This window comes from Nicotiana tomentosiformis, chromosome 4 (genome assembly GCF_000390325.3).
Source record: "Nicotiana tomentosiformis chromosome 4, ASM39032v3, whole genome shotgun sequence".
NCBI lineage: Eukaryota > Viridiplantae > Streptophyta > Magnoliopsida > Solanales > Solanaceae > Nicotiana > Nicotiana tomentosiformis.
In genome coordinates, this window is record NC_090815.1 from 70,396,470 (window position 1) to 70,423,776 (window position 27,307).

At 35.6% G+C, this 27,307-nt stretch overlaps 1 protein-coding gene and 1 long non-coding RNA gene across 2 annotated transcripts; both read right to left on the bottom strand.

Annotated features, from left to right (window-relative positions):
• Positions 1–9,391: 9,391 nt before the first annotated feature.
• On the bottom strand, positions 9,392–12,452 carry LOC104110743 (uncharacterized). The gene is made up of 4 exons (XR_689532.4): positions 12,313–12,452; positions 11,095–11,159; positions 10,836–11,023; positions 9,392–9,853 (listed from the first exon to the last, which is right to left on the bottom strand). It is a non-coding gene; the product is annotated as an uncharacterized lncRNA (long non-coding RNA).
• An 8,368-nt stretch (positions 12,453–20,820) lies between these two features.
• Positions 20,821–22,046, bottom strand: LOC104110747 (subtilisin-like protease SBT4.1). Its single transcript, XM_009620292.4, has 3 exons — positions 21,821–22,046; positions 21,616–21,713; positions 20,821–21,070 (listed from the first exon to the last, which is right to left on the bottom strand). The coding sequence occupies exons 1-3, from the start codon at positions 21,991–21,993 to the stop codon at positions 20,997–20,999; spliced, it is 345 nt and encodes a 114-aa protein (XP_009618587.1). The 5' UTR covers positions 21,994–22,046; the 3' UTR covers positions 20,821–20,996.
• Between the last annotated feature and the right edge of the window lie 5,261 nt (positions 22,047–27,307).

Consider the following 27,307-nt stretch of genomic DNA (forward strand, 5'->3'; position numbering starts at 1 on the left):
AGGTATAGCTGCACGACGTTTGCAGCTCTGAAGTCCCCTTCTACTTTATCTTAGTTGTGTGCTTTCTTTCAAACAACTATATTTTTTTCAGACCCTTGTTTGTATTATTCTAGAAGCCCGTGCACTTGTGACTCCAGTTCTGGGATGGTATTTAGACATCATATTATTTTTTGTTTGCATATTTAAATTCAAATATTATTTCGGTTGTTGGTTTCTATACTATTTAATTAAGGTGAATTGTTAAAAATGATTTAAATTATTCTAACGTTGGCTTGCCTAGCAAGTGAAAATGTTAGGTGCCATCACGGTCCCGAAGGTGGGAATTTCGGGTCGTGACAAGTTGGTATCAGAGTACTAGGTTACTTAGGTCTCACGAGTCATGAGCAAGCTTAGTAGAGTCTGAAGGATCGGTACGAAGACGTCTGTACTTATCTTCCAGAGGCTATGAAATTTAGGAACAATATCACTTCTTTCTTATTCCGCCGTGCGATTTTATTCTATCATCGATGATTGAACCATTATATTCTTGTTCTCTCGCATATGGAGAGAACATGTACTACTTCTACCGCCGGACATGAGCCAGAACCCCAGGTGCAAACTATGACCAGGGGTAGAGGTCGAGGCCGAGGTCGCGCCAGAGGCCGAGGCAGAGGTAGAGCCCAGCCTCGAACTCGCGCAACAACACTTGTTGTTGAACCTCAAGTGGATTTGGGAGTGGAGGTTCCAGCTAAGACAGCCGCAAATCGGAAGATAGCTTAAACCTACATACAGGCTGATCAGAGGAAAGAGGAAACTAAAAGAGTTACATCAACTAAGTAAATCAGGAATCTGATTATTGAACCCAGAAAATTATAGACCTTGTGATTGAGAACATTGAAGGATCACTCTTAAATATCAGAGGTACAAGAGAGATAGTACAACAACCATATTCTATAACGGCTCTACGATAAAGCAGTTAGAAAAGTACCAGCCTCATAAGAAGTCAGTATGAAGCTCCCACCAGATTATGTATGCACCAAAGGTGCAAGTATTATAATAGAGTTTCAAGTTGTGGATGTGAAATATACCTGTATGGAAGGGAGGTCATGAAAGAGATAGAAGATGTGATGCGAGATTTTAAGGTAAGTAAGGTAAAGGTGAACAACGTACGAGATACTCAAATGCAGAAGGTTGTGAATAGTCCATACTTCAGATAAAAGCCTAGAAGAGCGGGGATTCAGTATCCAGGAATGATAGCGGCGTTGTCAGTGGCATATCTTCCAGCCTATGATTTCTAGGTACCGAGAGATCTACTAAAGAGAGTAAAGAAGAGTTAGAGACAATGTGATGTCTCGCTTGATATTCCAGAATAACATAAATCTATGGTGCAAGCAAGTTGAAAGAAGGTTGAGAGTAGTATTAATAGATATGTGTAGGTCGCAAGCTAAAGTATAATAGAGCGACAAGGTTTTAGGAAGACAGAAGTAAGGGGAAAAAAGGGTGAGTGAGAAGGTGACGAGAATGGATAAATCCTCGGGATTAAGCCCATGAAAAATAAGAGAGATGATGGTTTCTGTAAGTTATAGAAAGCTCAGTATAGCATGAATGAACTCAAATGAGTCTAAGACTAGTAGCATTTAGAAGAGATGGAATGCTGCCCAAGTAGTAGAATGAGGGTGTAATTATGATGGATGAAGGATGACATTTGGGCCTTCGATTGAGTAATGATTTCATGAATTGTACAGGATTAAAATACCCACGTAAGGTAAATCACATTGGGATTCTATGAAATACGGTTATGGAAGTATAGTATCGTATCGCCCCCAGGTGGATCAGAAAAATCACTTCAAATGTTCCTCGATGCAACGTGAGCCCTAGTGATTACGTAAGAGGTTTTAAGTTATCAGTGGTAGATTGTAGATCAATATTGAGGTGAATCAACAATGGATGGACAAAAGTCACAAAGTAAGTGATGAGATTAGGCCGTCATTCTTAATATGAACAGTAATGAGGAAGCATTAAAGGAATTAGATTTATACATATGGGATAAGCAACGAAAGTAACCTGGAGTTTGGTAGCAGACCTCAGTAACAATAAATCGAAGTAAGACTTATGGTATAGTATGACCTACCTAGATACAGTAAAGTCATGCGGATAGATAACCGGGCCGATGAAATAAGATATAGCAATATTCGTAAGTTCGACAAACTACCGATCGAAGAACTTCAGTATACCTATAGATTCCCAGAGGGACATCTTGTCAAGCTCTGTATATGTTTACAAAGTGAGGCTTAGAGATTGGCTAAAAATTGGAGGAAAAAGGAGAGGAGAATCACATAGGCGCACTCACAAGATCAGAGTCGTACATGCTGCATGATAGAAGGTAGCAACATTTACGAGATTGGAAGGATTCCGACCACAAGTCGTGGTGTGATAAAGAGTCCTAAAGGGGGGGAATGCCTTGGCCTTTGGATTTATTCACAGAACAGTTCCCTAGATGGCATGAAGAGTACTAAAGTATTCGCAAGAACTATAGGTTATGATAATGATAAGTGCATCAGTCAACATACGAGAACGAATGTTCCAAATGGGAGCAAGGTGTTACACCCCATGTTTTCGTACGTGAAAATACGCATAAGTAAATTGATGGAAACTCAGAAATGAGATGTTACATCCCGCATTTTCGTATGTTAAAGTTTTGCCGTAAGTTAATCGACGTAAGTTCGAGAATGAGATTATTTTGAGATTGTAAGCATTATGCTATTTAAAATAAGTCATAAGTAAATTTGTGAAGGTGAGAGGGTAAGCAAATCGAAGAAATGAATTTCGTCGAAATTTGACATTTTGAGATAAAATACGGTCCAAGCTACAATACCCCGTATTTATGGACTAGTGCCATACAAGGTACCACATGACCATGATAGCAAGATATATAAAGTGGGTTAAAAGTGAGTAGTATTTTAAGTAAGTTGAGATAATTCTTAATTATGTGGATAATTGATTAATCGCGGAGATAATTGTGGTATTAAGTAGGATTAAGTGGTTAAGGATCTTTATTTTTGGGCTGCCACATGGCATTAAGCCAAGCCAAAGTGGCACCAATGTGAATGATGAGTCATAAGACATAAGTTGCCTTGATTACACATAAGAGTCCTTGGATAACTACCTTGGTTGGTTTCTTATTTGGTAATCTAACTTAGAGAATAGGAAAAATTATAGCATGCTTGCAAAGACCAGCAACGTTGGGTACATAGGCTTGATAACAGATGGAATTCTCTTTCTCAAGGGGAATTCTTATGAACCCTTATAATGCTACAGTAGCGTAAAATACGATTCTAAGAGAGCACAGTACAATCTTTCTCAAGAATATCATACGGATTTTTCTCTACTTTGATCCGCCGCTACGTGTTTTTCGCAAAAGACGTGTGTTAGGGGGATTGTCAAGAGAATCAGCTCAGGTATGTTAAGGCTATCCCTTCTTTCTTTTTGGCATGATCCATACGATACAAACGAAACGAGCAAATGCATAATTTCCATAAATGACTCTATTCATAGAAATACTAGAGGTTCCTATATTCTTGATTCCCCATATGTCTTATTATTCTATCGTCTGTTCATGGGTCTTAGAAAATACGTAAGTTGATAAAGTTTATTTCATGACATTAATCAAAGGCATAATGGTCTTATGACGTTCCGAGAGATTTAATTGGCGTACTTCTCATGCATTGCATTCATTTATACATGTATATGACCCATGACCAGATGGCGTTATATATGTGCATATATATATATATATATATATATATATATATATATATATATATGTTGATGATTTTGCCCACAGTGGCCGAGATGATATGATGGGATGCTCTCAGAGGCTTGATGATGTTATGAACGCATATACCTATGCATGGTATGACATTTATACACATATGCATGACATTATAAGTATTAAATGATTCACAGGGCTATTCAGACTTACATGTCGAGTCTTTTACTCCATGTTTCTCTCATGTCTATTATTTACTGATTTTCATTCCTTACATACTACATTATTTGTACTGAGGTTCCTTTTGCCTAGGGATGTTGTGTTTCATACCCACAGGTCCCGATAGACAGGTCAAGAGTCCTCCAAGTAGGCTATCAGCTCAGCGGAAGATGTTGGTGCGCTCTATTTGCTCCGAAGTTTCTTATTTGGTCAGTATGATTTGGACGTGTATCGTTTAGTATGGCGGGGCCCTGTCCCGACCTTTATGATACTTATGTACTCTTAGAGGCTTGTAAACATATGTCATGTACGTAAAAGATTGTATGGCCTTGTCGGCCTATGTTCAGTGTACGAGTGATCATTTTGGTCTTATAGGCCCGTATGTCTTATGTCTTAGGCTATCAGCTCAGCGGAAGATGTTGGTGTGCTCCATTTGCTCCGGAGTTTCTTATTTGGTCAGTATGATTTGGACGTGTATCGTTTAGTATGGCGGGGCCCTGTCCCGACCTTTATGATACTTATGTACTCTTAGATGCTTGTAGACATATGTCATGTACGTAATAGATTGTATGGCCTTGTCGGCCTATGTTCAGTGTGCGAGTGATCATTTTGGTCTTATAGGCCCGTATGTCTTATGTATAAGTTGGTATTACGTGTTTCATTCTAGTTATCCCACGACAGCCTTTCCGTCTCATTTACCTATGATAGCATAATACAAAAAGATATGTTATGTTGGTACTCGATTGAGTAAGGTACCGGTTGCCCGTCGCAGCCCATCGGTTTGGGTCGTGACACAAGGTAGGTAGCATGAATAACATCAAGGAGAGTGTTTAAGCGAATTTTCCAAATGAGCATCAATCACAGTTTTCAAGCCAATAACAATTCAATAAGCCTCAATTACTTTATTGTTCAAATATTTCAACAAGTCTCAAAATGATCTTCAACTCAAGTATAGAATCCAATATCTCAAGAATAACGGTCGTAGTGATGTATTGGTGATTAAGCATAGTGGTGACCGAATTAAACACATCAATAGTTTCACAAAAATCTGTCAAATTTTAATCAAGTTATAATAAGCTAAATCTTGGTTTCTAGCATTTAATTTCATATTCTTAGTAATCTAGAAGTCAAGTAAGACATGAAACAAGAAGGTCACGTAATTTCTACAAGGCACAATTAATCGTATAATTTACCCTCGAGCATGATTAACCCTGGCACTTGCATGCACGCTCGTCACCTTATATATGTATCACCCCCGCATGTAGCAAACAATAGCAATTAGTAGAAAATATTCTCCCAAAAAAGTTAGGCAAGACACTTACCTCAAACAAGTCAAACCGATACACTAGAAGCGCCATCCCGCTCAAATTATCCTCTGAACGACTCGAAACTAGCCAGAAACAACTCAAAATCATCAAATAATGCCATAGGAAGAAAACTCAATCGATAAAGGTCTAATCTTTACGCATTTACTCAAGGTCAACCAAAAGTCAAACCCGTGCACGCACCTCAAAACCCGACAACACTCACAAAATCCGACAACCCATTCATTTACGAGTTCAACCATACTAATTTCACTCAATTCCGACTCCAAATCGATGTTCAAAACTCAAAAATTCACTTTAGAAAAGTTTAGACAAAACCCCTCAATTTCTCCTTTTGAAATCATGAATCAAATGCCAAAAACGATGATGGAATCACGGAATATAATCAAAATCGTATAGAAGACACTTACCCCAATCCATGTGATGAAAATCACCTCCAAAATCATACAAATCCGAGCTCCTTAGCTCAAAATATGCTCAAATGTTCGAAGTTTTCGAAATAGAGTACTTTATATCACTGCTCCAGTAATACCCTTCACGAACGCGGTAGCAGCCTCGCATTCGCGAATCACAAACTCACACTGCCACACTTTACTCTACACGTTCGCAGCAACAACCTCGCGAACGCGATGAAGCACACGGCCAGACCTCCGCGATCGCGGACAAACCATCGCGAATGCGATGAAGAACCTATCAAGACTAACCAGTCCCGCTCAACACTACGCGAATGCATAGCCATGGACGCGAATGCGAAGACTAAAAACTTCAACCAAGTGCGAACGCGATCGCGAAAAACAAACAGCTCCACTAACAAAAATACCCATCGCGATCGTGTTCCATCTCCCGCGACAGCGAAGCACAACTGAAACACCAGAAAACCAGCAATCTCATACAACTCTGAAATGGTCTGAAGTCTATCTGAAATACACCTGAATCCCTCGGGACCCCGTCTGAACATGCCAACAAGTCCCATAACATAACACGGACTTACTCGAGACCTCAAATCACATATAACAACATCAAAACCACGAATCGCACCTCGAATTGAACGTAATAAACTTCTGAACTTTCCACTTCCAAAACTCATGCCGAACTATATCAATTCAACTCGGAATGGACTCAAATTTTGCACACAAGTCCCAAATGACATAATGAAGCTATTCCAATTTTCGGAACCACAATCTGAACCCGACATCATCAAAGTCAACTCTCGGTCAAACTTATGAACATTCCAAACCTTCAAATTTCCAACTTTCACCAATTCGTGCCGAAACCTCCTAGAATTATCCAAATGCAAATCACCCGGACCTAACAGAACCATCAAAACTCCGATCCGGGGTCAAATACGCAAAAAGTCAAACTCGGTCACTCTTCCAACTCAAAGCTTCTAACATGAGAATCCCTCTTCCGAATCGATCCCGAATCATCTGAAAATCAAAACCAATGATTCAAACAAGTCATAATACGTCATATAAAACTACTCAAGACCTCAAACAGCTGAACGAAATGCAAAGAGACCGGTCGGGTCGTTACAAATATTTTGATATATCACGATACTTATATTATTTTATGTTAGTGCTGCTATTTACTGTATATTAACATCTCCTTTGACTATCATTATTGTACTTAAAAAAAATGTTCTAAAAGGCATTTCTGGGACTCACCCGGGGTTCGCCCCTGGGCGGGGCACTTGAAAAACGCCTTGAGGCTCATGTATGGGGCTTAGTTCTGTGAGGCTTACGCCCCAAGTGCCCAACCGTGCGCCCTAAACACACCTAACGCCCAACGCTCGGGGCTCGCCTAACAGTTCTAACACAAATCACGTGTCGAATTTCCTAATTAATATCGTTGACCTTCAAAATTCTTTAACAAATTAATGATAAAAGTTCTATTCATCGATAGAAATATGAAGATTGAGCATAACTCAAATAATGAGACATAGTATTGTGAATTTATATCTTCACTTGTTATTGGTCGTGTCTTAGTTCATTTATCCCTCCTTGTTATACACTTTTATTAATTTGATATCTTAAACTAATTTGTATTTATTCATGAAGGAGTAATATTTTAATTATCGTACTAGTAAGATTTTATTAATTATTTACTTTTAGGAAGGTAAAATGTGGAGTTTGATCTTTTTTTAAAGAAATTATAAGTTTTTAATTATTTGAAAGTTAAAGATGTTATACGTGATTTGTATGGATTAGTTATGCTTAAGAATCATGCTAGATATTTATTTTCTATGAGTTTCTTTAATTTTTTTTTTTAATTTTTAACTTTTAATTTATATTTTATATTTTTTTTGTGTTATTATGTAATTTTATTAATTTATAAATTAAAATTTTTAAAGATCCATGGGGCTTACGCTCCCTTCCCCCCGGCCTCCAGGCTTACGCATCACCCCATATCAAGTAAAACGTCCCGCCTCACGCTCCCGTCTTTTAAAAATATTGCTTGCAAGTAGCCTATAATAGATTGTTTGGCTAGTTTTTTGTGGGGATGGTGTTAGGATCGGAAAATCGGGTAGTGCGGAATTTATCCAAACAACGTTATAATGATAATAACAAAGACAATGCAAGTTGATAATAACGCCAATTAAAGAAGATAAAAAGACACAAATTTAACGTGGTTCGGTCAAGGTGACCTACGTCCACAAGCAGAGAGGAGCAATTTTACTATACCAACAAGAGTACAAAAGAGAGTACAAAATTAGAGTAAATACTCTAATTAGTCCCAAATACCCCAAGAGAATAACCTCACAAGATCACTCCAAAGAAAGGGTTCACATAAGTGTTTCCCAACACTCACTCTCTTACAAAATACTCTATAATGAAATAAAGGAGGAGAAAGAAAGACAAGAGTGAAAAGTTCTTGAATTGACGTGTTTACAAATGAGGAGAAGCTCCTCTATTTATAGCAAGAAATCCTTGGCCTAATAGTGGATATTATGTCATGGCAAATGTCATGATCCACAAATTTGTTATAGTGGATATTATGTCATGGCAAATATCATGAAAATTTGGCCCCCACTTGAGAAAAAGCCAAATAAATGGCCATATTACAGATGGAGCATATATATTTCAAATATTTATAGTTTTCTTCAATTTTTATGTAATTTTACCTGTTTATAAATATTTACTGTCATTATATTATTTTATAAAATATTAAAAATTAAATACCTATGGGGCTTACGTCTCGCTGAGGTATATGTAAAACGTCTCGTCTTACGCCCACGTATTTTAAAATATTGCTTACAAATAGCAGATTCTTGAGCCATTTGTCGTAGGTAATGCACTATTAATTTGTTTTATATTTAGTGCATTCTGTTAGCAAAGTACCCTGCGTGTAACCAAAATTTGGTCAAGTCGTGCATCTACATTAAGATGTCAATTCTTCCATTTTGTTACTACACATAGCATTAAACAGTTCCCTCTAAGGTTATAGTACATCACTACTATTATTTAGTTTTCTCACTACTAAAAAAGTAACTGTTTACCAACGCAGATTATCGTGGGACGTCCCTCGGTAATAAGGCTTTATCGAGAGAAGTCCGTCGGTAAGTGGGACGTAGGTAAATCGCTCGTCGGTAAAAGTAACTGACAAAATCCCTCGATAATTACCAATGGACCCCGTCGGACAGCCTTCGGTAGCTTTCTGACACAAATTGGTCAAATAATTTTACTTACCGACGGATATCCGTCGGTATATTATAAAATAATATAATCTCAATAATATCCATATCGACGGATATCTCTCGTTAATTAAAAATAATAATTTAACATTACTGACAAACACCATCGGTACATTTAAATTTTAATTTAGTAAATTTAAAATTTTAAAATATGAATAAATTCATATTCCGATGGACATTCGTCGGTATGTTCAACAAAATTTAAAAATTTATTTTTAGTATACCGACGGACTTCCTCGGTAAATAGGATCTCTGGATTGACAAATAAATATTTTTCTGACGGACTTTGTCGGTAATTCCCTCGGTAAATATGGTATATTTTTGACAAGCAATGCTTATTTTTTGCTGCACCACCTGCCAGCCAGAATATTCAATAGAAACAAAAATGCATCCACAATAAAATACAAATTAACAACAATAAAACTTTATAAACTATCCAAACATCCAAATTATCCCATCAAGCATCAAAATTATCCAACCAAACTTCATAATCATCCAATCAAAACTATACAAAATGCAACCAAACTTCAAAATGTAATACTCAAAAGTCAACATCCAACTAAACAATAATCCAACCAAACTTAAAATCACTCCTCATCTTCGGATTCCCCCTCATCTTCTTCATCATTTATATTGTTTCCATCACTTTCATCCTCTTCATAAATGTGACTTTTTGGCGAAGAGCGGGGCAGGCTGATTAAGTGGTTCACTTGAGCCTTGAAGGACTCGATGTCATTCCTAAGTGTGGTCATAATCTTCTCTTCCTGGATTATTTTTTCTCGTTCATTCGCTTAGTTCCTAGAAAGTTGTTGAATCATTCGCCGCATCTCCTCACTTTGCACAATTGCGGATGTCCCAATACCTTCCAATCTACAAAAGAGAAGTGGAAAAAATACACAAAGAGTTAGAACCTGTAATATGATATGTTAATTTACATTCAACAAATGTATTATTGCATCTGATTGAGTATTTGCATACGGTGCTCTAAAATAGTAGTCTTTTTCATTTCTGATATTTCTCAACATACGAACTTTTTCTTAATGAGTAAAGACACCATTATCTAGGAATGTTATTTTAAGATCCATAGCTACATCATGAATATGGTCACAGAACTACAGAGTCTCCAGTGATATAGCTTAATCTTGCATCGTCCAATTTATAATTCCTTAGACAACAAAAGGAGAGCTCCAGCAGCAAAAACACACAGACAAACTAAGAAAGTATGGACGACGTATATTATGCTAGTATTTCTGACCCCAATATAATCAATCATGTGATGTCCATCATTGCCATCTTACTATTTTCTTGGACTATAATCGTCACTTGGCAAAAATTTCTTAAGTATAATAATTAGCATGCAAGATTCTGTCCTGACGCATAGCTTCTGCTTCTGCAACTTCCTATAGAATAACTTCTGAAACAGTTTCCTGCACTAAGTTAAGACTAAAGAATATGCAAAAGATAATTTCAAAAGGAACAAAAACTATTTATCCAATTTTCAAGGTTGTTCTCCAATAGTTGTTGAAATGGAAACTTAATTCCATTGTTTTTCACTATTTCATATATACACTAGTACTTCAGAAAAATTGCAAGGAAACTCCTAACATTAAAAGCATGATTCGGTTGCATACAAAAAAGTAAAGAAAACATAAGTTGACAAAATGTGTATCTGCAAATCCACTGCATCTTTTGAGATTCATGCATATCCAAAGTGTGCTTACTAACACCAAGTTAAAAAATAGTTTGATGCAGCTGAAGCAGAAAGTATAAGGAATTGTGGTGGAAGAGTGCTAGCACTGGAAAAAGAAGCAGATAAACAAAAAAAAGAGCTTATTAACAAAAAAGTATATACCTTGTAGTCCGCACTCGAGGCCATGATAGTTGCACTCGGAGGAAAGGCCGTATGCTCTACCCTTACACGCCGCCAACCACGTTCAACCAAAATGGGAGAGTTTCTTCCTCCGATAGCATGATTGGCGGGCCTTGCTCATCGGTCGGCTGACTCCTAGCGAGCTTGACCAATGCTTGTTTATACCAATTCTACATTAAAAGTGAAAATTAGTATATAAAAATCATTATAATTTTTTTTTTAAAGTTAATCTTGATCTTACATAAGTCTCCTCAGCCCGTGGCTCAACCCAAGATTCCTATCGTACATCCACATACAATGTTCCATCTATATATACAAACAACAAATTTATTATTCTTACTCATTTAATATTATAACAATTACAACAGAAAACAGAAATTTGAATGGATTCTACCCTATTTCAATCATGAACACAAACTCCTATACGAGACAAACCAATATCACATGATACTTATCATACACAACATACTAAAATGGCACCAGCATCAAAATCCTAAGTCCAAACAAGCAATAATATCACAAACAAATCTCAAGAGTAAGGTCCATGGCCCGAAAGCACAACCATTGAGTGTAATTAGTGAATCAAAATGTACAGTGTAAAGCACAACTATATTTCAAGTCTTTGTAAACTCATTTCTAAATGTACAGTGTGATACTTTGAGGCATATACTGTATTTTTTATGCAATATCAGCACCCCATACAATGTCTTCATGAGTACTTTAAAATGAAGCCTACTATGCACTTTGTATACTTATCTTATTAAGAATTATTTCCACTTAGCAGATGATTGATGCCAAGAATGTACCAACTATTGTGTATGTGCTAGATTACAATTTACCAACTATCTTCTCAACATTAACAACGGGATAAATCTATAGGGGAATCATCATAATTGCATAAAAGATGCGTTCATTTGATTTTTCCATTCTAATTTACTCCAGGAATGAATATCTACACGTTATACCACTTTTTCATAGTTTTATTCATAAAATTGAGTATATACAGTTCCACAATGGTTGAGGTGAATGAATTTTAACTAATCGAGTATTCAAAATCGTAACTATTCTTGGACACCTTTCATTTCGATGGCTGGTCGGAAGGAAGAAGAGAGAGACGATGTGCACTCCACGAGAGAAAACTGGAAAATTAGAAAGAAAATAAAAATAAAAACGAGAGAACACAAATGTGCACTCCACGAATCTAACCAAGATTTCTAATGTTCTCCACGAATCTTTTCCCCTTACTAGTACTACTACTTCATTCAAAGCAAGATTTCTAACCAACACTTGAGCTCTCAGTGTTTTAAATTCCTCTAAATAATTCAGAAAATAATAGAGAAAAAGGCAAACAAAATGCAACCATTGAAAGAAGCAGCAACAACCTAAACAAAATTGGGACAAAAATCTAAAAGAAACAGCAACAATCGAAAGGAAATTGGGAGATAAAAAAAAAAATTACCTGTCACTCGGGCTGGTCGGAAGGAGGAAGAGAGAGACGATGGCTGAGGGTTGGTCGCCGTTAGAGTGAGGAAAAGAGAAAAAAGCGGGAGAAAGAAAAAATGACTAAGGTTAGGGTTTCTTCTACCGAGTGGTTCCGTCCGTAAATATCGGTAAATAATAACTTTAATAAATATTACAAGCTAATATATCAATTACTCATAAGTATTATAAGTAATTAAATTCTAACTAACAAATTACTATGAATCAATAAAAATCAAACTAATATTTTACAAAAAACTAACATATAGTTGTATAATATAATTCTGCTTACTGTAATATTTCACAAAAATCCATTAATATAATGGGAATACTTCACATAAGAACAATAGGCTAAGATTCAACATTCAACTCCAATAGATTCTCGAAATTACTATTTAATTTTTAAAAAAGATTGCTCAAGCTTTTTAGTTAATTTTCAAATTAGTAATTGTGACTCAAATATTAGTTCAACAAACCAAATTCATTTGGGTGATGAAAATTAGATTTTTAACAAGCTTAAATATGTGGGTTTAAATTTCGAATTTGATTTTGTGAGAAATTTGGAGTGGGTGTTATTTAGACTTGTTAGAAATAGTATAAGGAGATTGTATATAAAATTTGAAGTCATTTAATGGATATTTGGACTGGTTTTGAACAAGAATTGCAACTAAAAATCGTGGAAGAAGTTCGTCTACAGACGCTTGTATAAAGGTGTATAATAGTGTATAAGATGTGTTTATACACTCTTATACACTGTTATACAAGATTATACATAATTATACAAAAAACTGACTTCGTCTTCTTCCTTGCGTTTTTTCCTGAAATTTAGCTCAAATCTACTCCAAATCACTTCAAATTTAAATTTTGAACTACCTTTTGATATTTTCAATCAATTGGAACAACACCCAATCCAAACAACTAACAAACTCAAAAAATCCTATTTTCGAAAGCAAAGCTTTGAATGACCTTCAATCGTGGACTTCTACTCTTCAATTTTCTTACATTGCAACCAGGTGATACGGGGGGAGAAGCAGTAATGGCGGTCGGCCCCTTAAAGCATATGTAGAAGATGTGAGAAGAAGAGAGAGTGAAAGCAATGGTTGTGAGAACACAAATTTAACTCCATAGTTTTTAGAAGCAATGGTTGTAAGAACACAGATTTTGAATTTGCTAGTGCTTTCAAAATATGTACAATATGGGCTAGGTCGGGTAAAATTTAAAAATATGGGTTATTTTTTATTATGGTGTGAAGTCAAGTGTATTTTCTTGTAATTCTTTCTAATATAATTCTCAAATTTAGAACAAATCACAAGCTAATGATATCACTAACATATCTTAGGCTTACACTTTACTTAGTGTAATTTTCAATGAATTAGATAATTAATTATTAATATTAATTAATGATGTCACTAATATATTTCTACTTACTTTAGTTATCAATTTAAGATAATTAAATAATCACTAAGATTTTTCACGTATACCATTAATAAATTAAACTTCTACTTAGTGTATAATTAACAATGTATAGGCTAGTGAATCACTAACATTACTTGTCACGACCCAAAATCTAACCATGGTCGTGATGGCGCCTATCGTATTACAAGGCAAGCCTATTTTCCAAAATATTACTACTAAATCGATTATGAGAATTTAATAAAATATTTCCAACATTTGAATTTTTCATAAACTAAATCAACTCTAAATATAATTATAGAAAATACGGAAACGAGCCCCAAACATTGGGGTGTCACTAAGTCATGAGCGTCTAAATCCGTGAACTAAGAAATAAACTGTCTAACTGTCAATACAGTCCAAAAGAAATGATAAAAAGAGTAACAAGGTCCTGCGGACGCTAGCAGCTACCTTGCAGTCTCCAACTCACCTGGATTTGCACATAAAGTGCAGGGTGTAGTGTGAGTACAACCGACTCAGTAGTAACATAAATAACTAAGGAACTGAGTAGTAGTAACGAGCTAAGTAGGACAATTCAATTATTTCTTTATCACAATTTAAAATAAACAGAAATAAACAGGTAAATTCCATCAACTCAATAAATGTTACAAAGAAATTAACAGGTAAAATGCAGCAACAACAAAAGCAATGAATCATCATAGCAATGTCACTCCATCACTCAGCACTCGGTTCTCGGCACTCGAACTCAGCACTCAACACTCAACACTCAATAGGTACCTGCGCTCACTGGGGGTGTGTACAGACTCGAGAGGGGCTTCCAAAGCCCAAACGCTAAGCACGGACAACTCACGTGCTGCACGGACAACTCATGTGCCATAATATCAATCCCTGGATCCGCACGGTCAACTCACGTGCTATGGTATCAATATCTAGATCCGCACGGAAAACTCACGTGCTTCAATCAAATACCTCACAACAGGCTCTCGGCCTCACTCAATCATGTACCTCTCTAGCCTCACCATCATCAACAAAAAGGGAAACACAGCCCACGTCAAGTATCACAGCATATCAGCAAAATAATAGGGAATGAGGTAAATATGTACAATAATATCTATGACTGAGTGCAAATAATGTGAGCATGAATAAAGCCTAAGCATGATCTCTAACATGAAGGCAAACAAGTTCAATAACAAATAAACACATAACCACAGATAATAGCCATTAGGCCTCACAGCCTCACGGGACGGACCAAGTCTCAATCCCTCGCGGTGCACACCCACACGCCCGTCACCTAGTGTGGGTATCACTTCCAAATAATCACGTGATGTCAAATCTCCGGGTTTATACCCTCAAAGCCAGAGTTAAAACTGTTACTTATGTTAACAGCGTAAAATCCTACTCCGGGATGCCTTCGCCTCTGGACTCGGTCTCCAAAAGCTCCGAATCTAACCAAAATTTGAATACTACTATCAACATAGGCTAAAGAATCAAATTCCACAATAAAAATCACATAAATAGGCCAAAAATTCGAAATCGGCCAAAACCCGGCCCCGGGACCACATCACAAAACCAGTCAAAAATGGAAGAATAACAAACCTCGTCCTCACGCGAGTCTAACCATATAAAATTCGTCAAAATCGGACTCCGTTTGGTCCCTCAAATCCTCACTTAAAACTCTCCAAAACACAAGCCCTAGCTCCCTCAATTTTACCCTAAACCCCTACTAATTTCATGGCTAATCAGTGGAAAAACATAAAAAAAAAAAAACGCGTAAATGAACCCAAGTAACTTACCTCAGTGATATCTCTTGTTTCTCCCTTGGAAAGCACTGCCCTAAGCTTAAAAACTTGCCAACAATGGAGTAACAAGGTCCTGCGGATGCTAGCAGCTACCTTGCAGTCTCCAACGATAGCCGGCCTGAACTCAACGATCGTCGCGCTCTAACTCACCTGGATCTGCACATAAAGTGCAGGGTGTAGTGTGAGTACAACCGACTATGTAGTAATAGAAATAACTAAGGAACTGAGTAGTAGTGACGAGCTAAGTAGAACAATTCAATTATTTCTTTATCACAATTTAAAATAAACAGAAATAAATAGGTAAATTCTATCAACTCAATAAATGTTACAAAGAAATTAACAGGTAAAATGCAGTAACAACAAAAGCAATGAATCATCACAGCAATGGTACTCCATCACTCAGCACTCGGCTCTCGGCACTCGCACTCAGCACTCAACACTCAATAGGTACCTGCACTCACTGGGGGTGTGTACAGACTCCGGAGGGGCTTCCAAAGCCCAAGCGCTAAGCACAGACAACTCACGTGTTTTACGGACAACTCACGTGCCATAATATCAATCCTTGGATCCGCACGGTCAACTCACATGCTACGCGGACAACTCATGCGCTATGGTATCAATACCTGGATCCGCACGGACAACTCACGTTCTTCAATCAAATACCTCACAATAGGCTCTCGGCCTCACTCAGTCATGTACCTCTTTAGCCTCACCATCATCAACAAATAAGGGAAACACAGCCCACGTCAAGTATCACAGCATATCAACAAAATAATAGGGACTAAGGTAATCATGTACAATAATATCTATGACTGAGTGCAAATAATGTGAGCATGAATAAAGACTAAGCATGATCTCTAACATGAAGGCAAACAATTTCAACAACAAATAAACACATAACCACAGGTATTAGCCATTAGGCCTCACAGCCTCACGGGACGGACCAAGTCTCAATCCCTCGCGGTGCACACCCACACGCCCTTCACCTAGCGTGGGTATCACTTCCAAACAATCACGTGATGTCAAATCTCCGGATTTATACCCTCAAAGCCAGAGTTAAAACTGTTACTTACCTTAACATCGTAAAATCCTACTCCGGGATGCCCTCGTCTCTGGACTCGGTCTCCAAAAGCTCCGAATCTAACCAAAATCAGAATACTACTATCAACATAGGCTAAAGAATCGAATTCCACAATAAAAACTACTTGGATAAAAATCCGAAATCGGCCAAAACTCGGCCCCCGGGTCCACGTCTCGAAATCAGTCAAAAATAGCAGAATAACAAACCTCGTCCTCACCTGATTCTAACCATATAAAATTCGTCAAATTTGGACTCCGTTTGGTCCCTCAAATCCTCACTTAAAACTTTCAAAAACTCAAGCCCTAACTCCTTCAATTTCACCCTAAACCCCTACTAATTTCATGGCTAATCAGTGGAAAAATATCAAAAACACGCGTAAATAAATCCAAGTAACTTACCTCAGTGATATCTCTTGTTTCTACCTTGGAAAGCACTGCCCTAAGCTCAAAAACCGGCCAACAATGGTGAAGAAAGGGCAAAAATTCACGAAGTTGGGCTTATATAGTTCTGCCCAGGGGTTTCGCACATGCGGACCCCTCCTCTCACCTGCGCAACTGCATTTGCGGTCCCAAGTGTGCACCTGTGCATTCCACTTAACCGTCCAGGCTTCGCACCTGCGGCTGCCCCTTCGCACCTGCGGGCTCGCAGATGCGACACACCTTCCGCTCCTGCGAAGCCTGCCCAGAGCCCTTTTTTCCGCATCTGCGCCCCAGGTCTCGCACCTGCGGGCTCGCAGATGCGACCTCCAACTCGCACCTGCGCATCCTGCGTAGCCCAGCACTGCCCGCTCCTGCGGACTCCCCTTGCGCACCAGCGACTCCTCCTTCCGCAGGTGCGAAAATAGCAGAACAGCAGCATCAATTGCATTTTCCAAACTCCAAACTTCCCATTAGCCATCTGAATTCATCCCGATCCCCTCAGGACCTCAACCAATAATTCCAACAAGTCATATATCACTACCCGAACTTAGTCGAACCTCCGGAACACCCAAAACGACACCAAAACACTAAATCAACCTCGAATTCAAGGCTAAAAAAATCTAAACTTCCAAAATTCACCAATGACGCCGAAACCTATCCAACCACGTCCGAATGACCTCAAATTTTGCACACACGTTACAAATGACACTACGAACCTACTCCAACTTCCAAAATTTTATTCCGACCCTGATACCTAATTTTTCACTGCCGATCAAAATCGCCAAATTTTTAACTTTCGCCAATTCAAGCCTAATTCTACCACGGACCTCCAAATTACATTCCGGACACACTCCTAAGTCTATAATCACTCAACGAAGCTAACCGAATCATAAAAATCTACATCCGAATTCGTTTACTCATAAGTCAACTTCCGATTGACGTTTCTAACTTAACTTTCTAACTAAGAGACTAAGTGTTCATTTCATTCCAAAACTATTCCGAACCCAAACCTACTAACTCGATACAACTCAACACAGCTGAACAATACATAAAGAAGCAAAAATAGGGAAAACGGGGCTATAACTCCCAGAATGACTGACCGGGTCGTTACATCACTTAAGGATATATCCTTAGTACGTACACTTCTACTTAGTGTAATTATCAATATTTATAAGCTAATTGTAACTATTACACTTCTATACTTAATGTAATTATCAATGAATTGCCTAATAAATTATTAATATTAATTAACGATATTGCTAATATATTTTTACTTACTTTAGTTGTCAATTTAAGATAATTAAACAATCACCAACATTTGTCACATATACCATTAATAAACTTCTACCTAGTGTGTAATTATCAATATATAGGCTAGTGAATCACTAACATTACTTAAGGATATATTCTTAGTACAGTTCTTCTTAGTGTAACTATCAATCAAGCTAATTATAACTATTACACTTCTACTTAGTGTAATTATCAATATATAGACTAATCAATTATTAATATTACTTAACGATACCACTGTACTAATAAACTTCTACTTACTTTAATTATCAATTTAAAGATAAACTCACTAACATTTCTCATAAATAGCATTAATACACTTCCATTTAGTGTATAATTATCAATGTATAGGCTAATCAATCACTAACGTTACTTTTATAAGGATGCCACTAGTTCACTAATACTCAGTGTTATTATCAATGTATATAGGCTAATCAATCACCAACATTACTTACAAATATATTATTAATATACTTATACTTCGTGTAATTATTAATCTACAAGCTAAATATAACTAATACACTTTTACTTAGTATATTATCAATGTGTATGATAATCAATTGTTAACGTTACTTAAGGACACCATTAATACACTTCTACTTACAGTAATTATCAATTTATAAGATAAATCATCACTAATATTTCTTACGGAAACGACTAATACACTTCTTCTTAGTGTGTAATTATAAATGTATAGGTTAATCAATGTAGTTCAGGATACTACAAATTCACTTTTACTTTGTGTAATTATAAATTACTAAGCTAATTACCACTAATGTATTTTAAAGTAGTGTAATTATTATGAATACAGTTCCACTTAGTATAATTTTCAATAAATTGGCTAATCAACCACTAAAATAATTAAGTAAATAGTTACCGAGGGACTTACCGACGGCCTCCCTCGCTATTGTGTAATAAAAAATACAAAATAATTATGTATAAGATTATATATTTAAATTACCGATGGAAGTCCATCGGTACTGTAAGAACAAAATTCAAAAATATTATGTAAATGCAATAGCGATTGAGTCCGTCGATAACTTTATTTTCTTATTTATTTATTTTTTTAAAATGCACCGAGAGACACCGTTGGTACCTTAAAAAATAATTCAAAAATATAAATACAAAATATTGCGAGAGAATCTGTCGGTAAATTACCGTATCGGTACAACCAATTAAATTTTGACCGGTCAAAGTATTATTATTTAATGAGAGTTGTCCGTCGATTATTTTAAAAAAAATAAAAATTAAGAAGTTCAAAAGTATCAAGGAACTCCGACGGAAAGCCCCTCGGAATAGCAACAAAGTTTTTTAGTAGTGTCTGTGATGGCACTAAGCTAGCACCTTATAATGCCACTCTACAGTTTAAGGGTGAATTGTTTTTTGGATTAGTGTTATAAACATACACAAGGATGATGAAAAATTAAAGAATATAGTTTTATGAAGAATAGGGATAGTAGAGTTTTAAAGATTTTGAAGAGATGTTTGCGGAGTACATGCCATTAATCTTCTCATTCTCTCTTGTATTTTTATTTACTTGGAACCCTAGACACTGTGATCTTTCCTCTTTTGCTTTCTTAATATAAGTTAAATATGAGACTCATCTTGAGGATGGAATACTTGTTCCGCGATTTACTTTGAAAGATGGTGCATCTTTAATTTCCTCCCGTCTCACTTTTGAGTCCCCTTTCTTTCAGTAATATGTATAACAACAACTAATATGATGATTTCTGTGTAGGTTATTTCTACCTAGCTTTAACGAGATCTATTAAGACAGTGAAGGAGGAAGAGAAAGTCTACAACTTGTGACGGCACAATGTAAGCGAGGGTTTTGTTCTTTCGAGCTGCTCTCCAAATTTTTTCCTGTAATGATTTCTAACAAAAGTCTCACTGATGCATCGAGATCAACAAGTGGAGACAAAGCTGGTCGAACTTATTATTAGCTTCAATATTTCGGTAATGTGTCCTTAAAGATGCCTTGTGATATTAACCAACTCATTTAAAAAATGATTATGGTGTACCCTTTGGAAGCCAAACTTTAGAACGGAATTGATGATTGAAGAGGGGTTATTATATATATTGAAAGTTTTATACTTTTATTATTATATTCTTATAACTATATATAATGTTGATCTGATAGTTTTATTTGTAATTATATATAATAAATTGTACATGAAACACATTCTGGTTAATTTTTTGCAACTACAGGATTTCTTAAATGATTTCTTGATTGTATAGTAATTTCTACTAATATGCTATGTGCTCCTGCAGATCTGCATAGTCTCGAATTCAATCATGAGAATACAAACATGAATTGCAAACTAGACCATGTTAAATTTTATTGCACTTCAACTATATTGTTTTATGCTATATTGCCATGATAGGGTTAGAGTATTCGCTCAGTAGGTTTAATGTTCATCGAGTATTGATCATAGCGCTTTTGGATCGTGACATAATGCTCCATCATATAACAACTATCTCATTTCTTTATTATAATAATTTCTTTCTTTTTCATGTTAGAGATAAAGAATCTATTAAAAGTTTTAAAATTAACAGTTTTTGCAATACTTTCTAATTTCCATTATTTTGCCAAAGGATAAAAGATCACAAGAATAATGAGCTTTCAAGAGCTTCATTTGACGATTAGATCTCCTGGTTAATTTTAGGTTTGACCTTCAAATCCACTATCCAGGTTGAGTGAGCGATCTGGGATAATATTTAATACACCTCGTTGCTCTGCAAATTAAAGATGTACTTGCCTCAATTAGCTAGAGCATAAAAACTAAAATTTTAGCATTTTCAATGTCAAAACATTAGCTCTCAATTAAGATTTTAGAAGTAATTAAGCATACTACTTGTGCAGTGATTAGAGTATATGTGAATATATTGAACGACTTCATTAATTTGGTGAATATACTTTCACAGATATGTTTAGAGACAAATTAAAAATATAAATTTCAAAATCTCCCCCCCCCCCCCCCCCCCCCCCAAAAAAAAAAAAAAACCGCTGGGATTCCAAAGTAGACTTTTGGAAAAATATAAAATTGTACTTATATTAAACTGAAAATTCTTACGTACAATGGACAACGTATAAACAATAAAATGACTTATCTCTAGTTGTGTGTATTTCTTATTAAAATAGCTATTAGATAACATATTAGAACAGTAGATAAAATATCTCTTAAATTTTTATAAAAAATTAAACCATCTATAGGTGTATGTTTCCTCTTTCTTAAAAATTTAATCAATTAGTGACACAAAATATTAAAATTCAAACTTACTTTTCAAACGAGAAGCCTGTTCAGGAGTCAATGAAGCTGCAAATCCTTTTAATTCGTTTTTATAAGGATATATAATTGCCTGTTTCGCTGCATCCTCACTAAAAGTTAAAAAAAGAATTACAAATATGGCACATTATATACCCTTAATTTATAAGCATTTGAATTCTAAACTTGTCATTAAAATAAGGAAAATAGGGGTATGAACCTTCCCAATACTGTGGCCAAGATCTTTTCATAATCAGAATTCTCAGTAAAAACAATGTAAATCTTCTTGTCGTCCTCTGGAAAAGAAGCTGTTCTTGCTATAATAAAGGAAAAATGAGAAATCAAAATTAGAAATGTGAAAGTTGTTGATGACAAATATTTTCCTTGAGCCATTGTGCTTTAATTTTATGGAAATTAGAAATGGATGAGAATTAAGATTTTGGTTTATTAAGTGATGAAGATGGTGATAAAAGCAATGGAGCTTGGTGTATAATTTATATTTTCGAAAGAAGTTTTAGATGCTAAGCACCTAGAGCATTAATTGAATAGTAACTTACTGAAGTTTCATTTTGACTTTAATTTGTCGGTTAACTGTAATTACAAAGGAAAGAAGTTTTAACTGATTTAAGTGTATTGTTGTCTCATTTTGACTTATTTAATTCTAGAGTTATCAATTAAAAGACGCCGAGTACAGTTTCTGGACCAATTATTATTGGACAATAAGATGATCTCCGTAAATTAAAATACTTATCATGTGAAATTAGGAGTTCCTAACCAAATATGTACCTTACGAACTGATCTTCTTTCAACTTTGCATCGGTTAATAATTATAAGCTAAATTTCTTTGCTGCACAATCAAGTTAATTAATGTCAACCTAATGACATTTCACACATAATGTAACTTTATTCCAGATTCAGTATGTCCAATATCAAAAGTCATAGCAACTTTACAATAACAGTTGCTACTTACCATTACACAAAGCTACTAATTGGTAATGCTACATAGTACAGTACTAATATTTAATTAAACCGTTCTTCTATGGACATGCTCAAATGTAAGTGGGAGTGTTTCCTTAATTCACTCGGTCAACCATTCATTTGAACCTAAAGCAAATAGGAAAGGAGCAAAATGATCTCTTATGTAACTTTTTTACTGTTATTTTATTAAAAAAACATATAATTTAAATAACATTTACAGAGGATTACTAACTTTTCCGCACGTATATTCTTAATATCACTAGCTATATGACTCCTAACCATGTGACGAATTAAAATTCCCGTTCCTTTCTGATTGTTCTGATCATATTTGACATTATAAACTTTCGTGTGTGTATATCTTGCAAATGAGCTATCTTTATAGATTATAGGGAATCAAATAATTTCATAACTTAGCAGTTGGTTGACAAATTTGTGATGTTTTAGGATCTTTGAGTACATTAAGCTTACGGTATAGGTGTTGACTCAGTAGCAGTGTGTGCTAAATATATATCAATTATCATTTCACTATCGGATGAGGAGAGTTTCATCTAAATCTAAATCTAAATTCAGTTCAACATCTTCTATATGTTGATGCATGATTAGATACACTTTCTTAACCTTGCCTAAACAAATTACCTAAGCAAGAACGATCGAGATGAACAAAAAGCAGTGAAATAATGAAAATTAAACGTTAATCGGACATGATGTGTAAAAGCGGAATAATGAAAATTCAACGTGTTATTAACTCTATCATAGACATATATGTTTTTTCTTCAAAAATTGAAGTTTAACGGGTTAAAGTGAAATAACAAAAATTAAGGGTTTTGATAAATGGTGAGAAGTGCATGTTTTTGAATATGTTTGCATATTATTTCTTATATGAGTTGCGGGAGTCGGGAGATTACATGATTTTTGAAGTGAAATATGCTCATATGTTACTTCTTGCATGTAGGAGTAAGTTTGGATGATAAGTGATCAAAAGATATCAATTTGTTGCTAAAAGGAAAAGATGGGAGAACTGGGAGCTCATCCATTCTCGCACATGGCATAAAAACAAACGCGAAAAAAAAGAGAATTAATTGAATGCACAAAACAGTAAAGTGAAACGAAGGCACGGATCACTTTGTGAAATGAAAAAATTTCAAAAGCTGAGTCCGTGCCTATGGTCGCACGCTACACGAAAGTTGACGCGGATTCCAACTTTCCTATCCGAGATTGGATTGATTAGTTCTGTCCCATATAAACCCTAATTGATATAAATACATCCTAAAATGTCCTTTTGAGGGGGAGAAGACTTTGGAGTGGAAGAACACGCTAAGAGTAAGGCGGAAGATTCGGCAACAAGTTGTTTCTTTTCTTCTTCCAATTTTTCATTATTGGTTATGAATTTTTGTATTTTAGTTTTACATACTATCATGAGTAGCTAACTTGTTATCTAGAGTTTTGGTGGAATCTTTTGTAGGATGAATTCTTGTTATATTTTACTATAATTTAGCCTTTAGATTTCTCTATTTGTTTAACTACGTGCTTATTTTAGTTGATTGAATGGACATCAATTGGTTGTGTCTATTTATTATGTATTGCTTGGAAAATGAAACATATTTAGGTGGTTGTTAAACAACGTCACTCCTAACATATGTGAGGAATCAATACGACGGATTTAAAGGTGAGTTTAGGAATATCAAAGCATTGACATGATCATAATGAGCGGTAAGATAGTGCCAACTAGCGTAGTTCAGAAGAATATGTCTAGTAAATTATTGTAGTTGCTCGGACGAGAATTACGACACCTGAAATGCTCACGATCAGTAGAGAATACTTAGGCAAAATTATAGAAGAAGTAGCATGAAGGATTCCGACAATTGGGAAAATCATAACTCTAGGCCTCCTTAATCTTTTTCTCCAACCCTTAGTATCTCTAGTTGTTAATTTACTACTTTAATTTGTAAGTTAATTAGTTAGACATAAGAATCTGAATATTTATAACTTAGGAATTGTTCGAACTTGTGTTCTTAGTGATAGTGATAAGTTGTAGCTAAACCTTAGATCTCTGTGTGATTCGACTCCGGACTCCTAGACCGGATAAGATTTGCAGTGACCGCTTATCCTTTTTAGGACTAGAGTTGGGCGTGATCAAATCTATTTGGAAAGCTATGCATAATTATGTCACGACCCGAAATTTTCACCTTTGGGACCACGATGGCGCCTAACATTTTCACTTGCTAGCAAAGCCAACGTTAAAATAATTTAAACCATTTTTAACAATTTACCTTAATTAAATAGTATAGAAACCAACAATCGGAATAATCTGAATTTAAATGTGCAAACCAAAAATAATACGATGTCTAAATACCATCCCAGAACTGGAGTCATAAGTGTACGAGCTTCTAGAATAATACAAACAAGGGTCTGAATAAAATATAGCTGTCTGAAAAAAAGCACACAGCTAAGATAAAATAGAAGAGGACTTCAGAGCTGCGAACGCCATGCAACTATACCTCAAGTCTCCTCTGATAGCTGAATCCGAGCGAATTTATAGTACGCCGCTGGGACCAACTCCGGTATCTGCACAAGAAGTGCAGAGTGTAGTATGAGTAACCAACCGCATGTACTCTGTAAGTGCCTAGCCTAACCTCGACGAAGTAGTGACGAGGCTAAGGCATGTCACTTACATTAACTTGTACGCAATAATAATAATAATAATAATAATAATAATAATAATAATAATAATAATAATAATAATAATAATAATAATAATAATAATAATAATAATAATAATAATAATAATAATAATAATAATAATAATAACAGGAAAGAAGTAAGACCGGTAAATCATATCAATAATTGAAGTCAATTCAGCAGTCATAAACCTTCAATTAATTTCCATCGCGGCGTGCAACCCGCTCCAATAATATAAACTTAGAATAAAATCCATTGCGGCGTGCGACCCGCTCCAACAATATAATCTTTCAATTAAATTCTGTTGCGGTGTGCAACCCACTCCAACAATATAAACTTTCAATAAATCTGTTGCTTCGTGCAACCAGCTCCAACAATATAAACTTAAAATAAAACCGTTGTGGCGTGCAACCCGCTCCAACAATATAATTTAACAACTCTTAAATATAAAAATACTCCAATAAATACCACATTCAAGAGGAAATTATTAGGCAACAAGGCATACAATGCTTATGATTTATTTAGGAAATAAGTAATGACAAGTAGCAATTAATTGTAAAAATCAGAGAGAAAATATGCAATTTAATATTTAATATGCTAATTGTCAAGTAGCAATTAAGACACATAAGTCAAATAAGCATGTAGCAATTATAGTATGAATTCAAGACATAATATTGGACAAGGAATATGAGAGAAATAATAATTATAATAATTAATTCATGATTTAAAATAATTTATAATTTTCAGGTAAATATGCAAACAATCAATTTGACGACGTATAGGAACTCGTCACTTCGTCTATACGTCGTTACACATGAAATTCACGCAACAAATAATTCAAGGTTCTATTCCCTCAAATCAAGATTAACCATGACACTTACCTTACTTTGCAGTTCAAGTGATCACTCGACCATAACTTTTCCTTTCGAATTATTCTCCAAACCAACCAAACCTAGCAATTTATTTACCAACAATTCAATTTGAGCTTAAGAAATTATTCACAATTCGAAAGAGACTTAATTTAAATCATTTTCAAAAAAGTCAACTAAAAGTCAACGTGGGTCCCACTTTTCGGAACCCGACGAAAAATCACGGAATCCAAGCACCCATTCCGATACGAGTTCAACCATACAAAAATTATCGAATTCCAACATCGGATCACCTTTCAAATCTTCATTTTTACATGTTTGGAAGATTTTACACAAATATGATTTTCTTCAATTAAATTCACGGATTCATGATATAAATAAGCATGGAATCATGATATATAAATGATTTAGGATAAATAACACTTACCTAGTTCAAATTTGTGAAACATCCCCTCTGAAAATCGCCCAAACCAAGCTCCCCAACTCTATTTTTGTCAGAAATGGCAAAACCCCCCGTTTATAGAGCCTCTGCTATTTTGAGCACCACAGGTAGCGTGGGGCGCTTCCTGTGGCACATTTTCCAGAACCCCAACAATTCCCAGCGCCATGGCTAGCGCCCCATGCTACCCTGGGTGCCGGCGGCGACGAGAAATCTTTTGTGACACAGAAATGGGCATCTCTCTCATACGATGTCTGAATTCGACGATTCTTTTTGCTATGGCACCAAAATTTTAATACGCATCTAATGATTCAATCAAAACTGAATTTGGAGCTCATTTGACTAATGTGATACCACTTATTTTTGAAGAAATGATGTCAAAACATTCTAGAATATCCAAATTAAATTCCGTTAACCATCTGAAATCCACCCGAGGCCCTCGGGACCTCAACCAAATATAGCAATAAGTGCTAAAACATCATACGAACTTACTCAGGGTCTCAAATCACGTAAAATAACGTCAAAATTACAATTCACACCTTATTTCGGACTTATGAGATTCAAACTTTTTTACATTATAAAACCCGTGCCGAAACGTATTAAATGAATCCGGAATGATTTTAAATTTGGCGCACAAGTCATAAATGACATAACGGAGCTATTCTAACTCTCGGAATCTCAATCTGAGTCCGATATCGATAAAGTCAAATTCACTGTCAAACTTTGGAAATCTTTAGCCTTT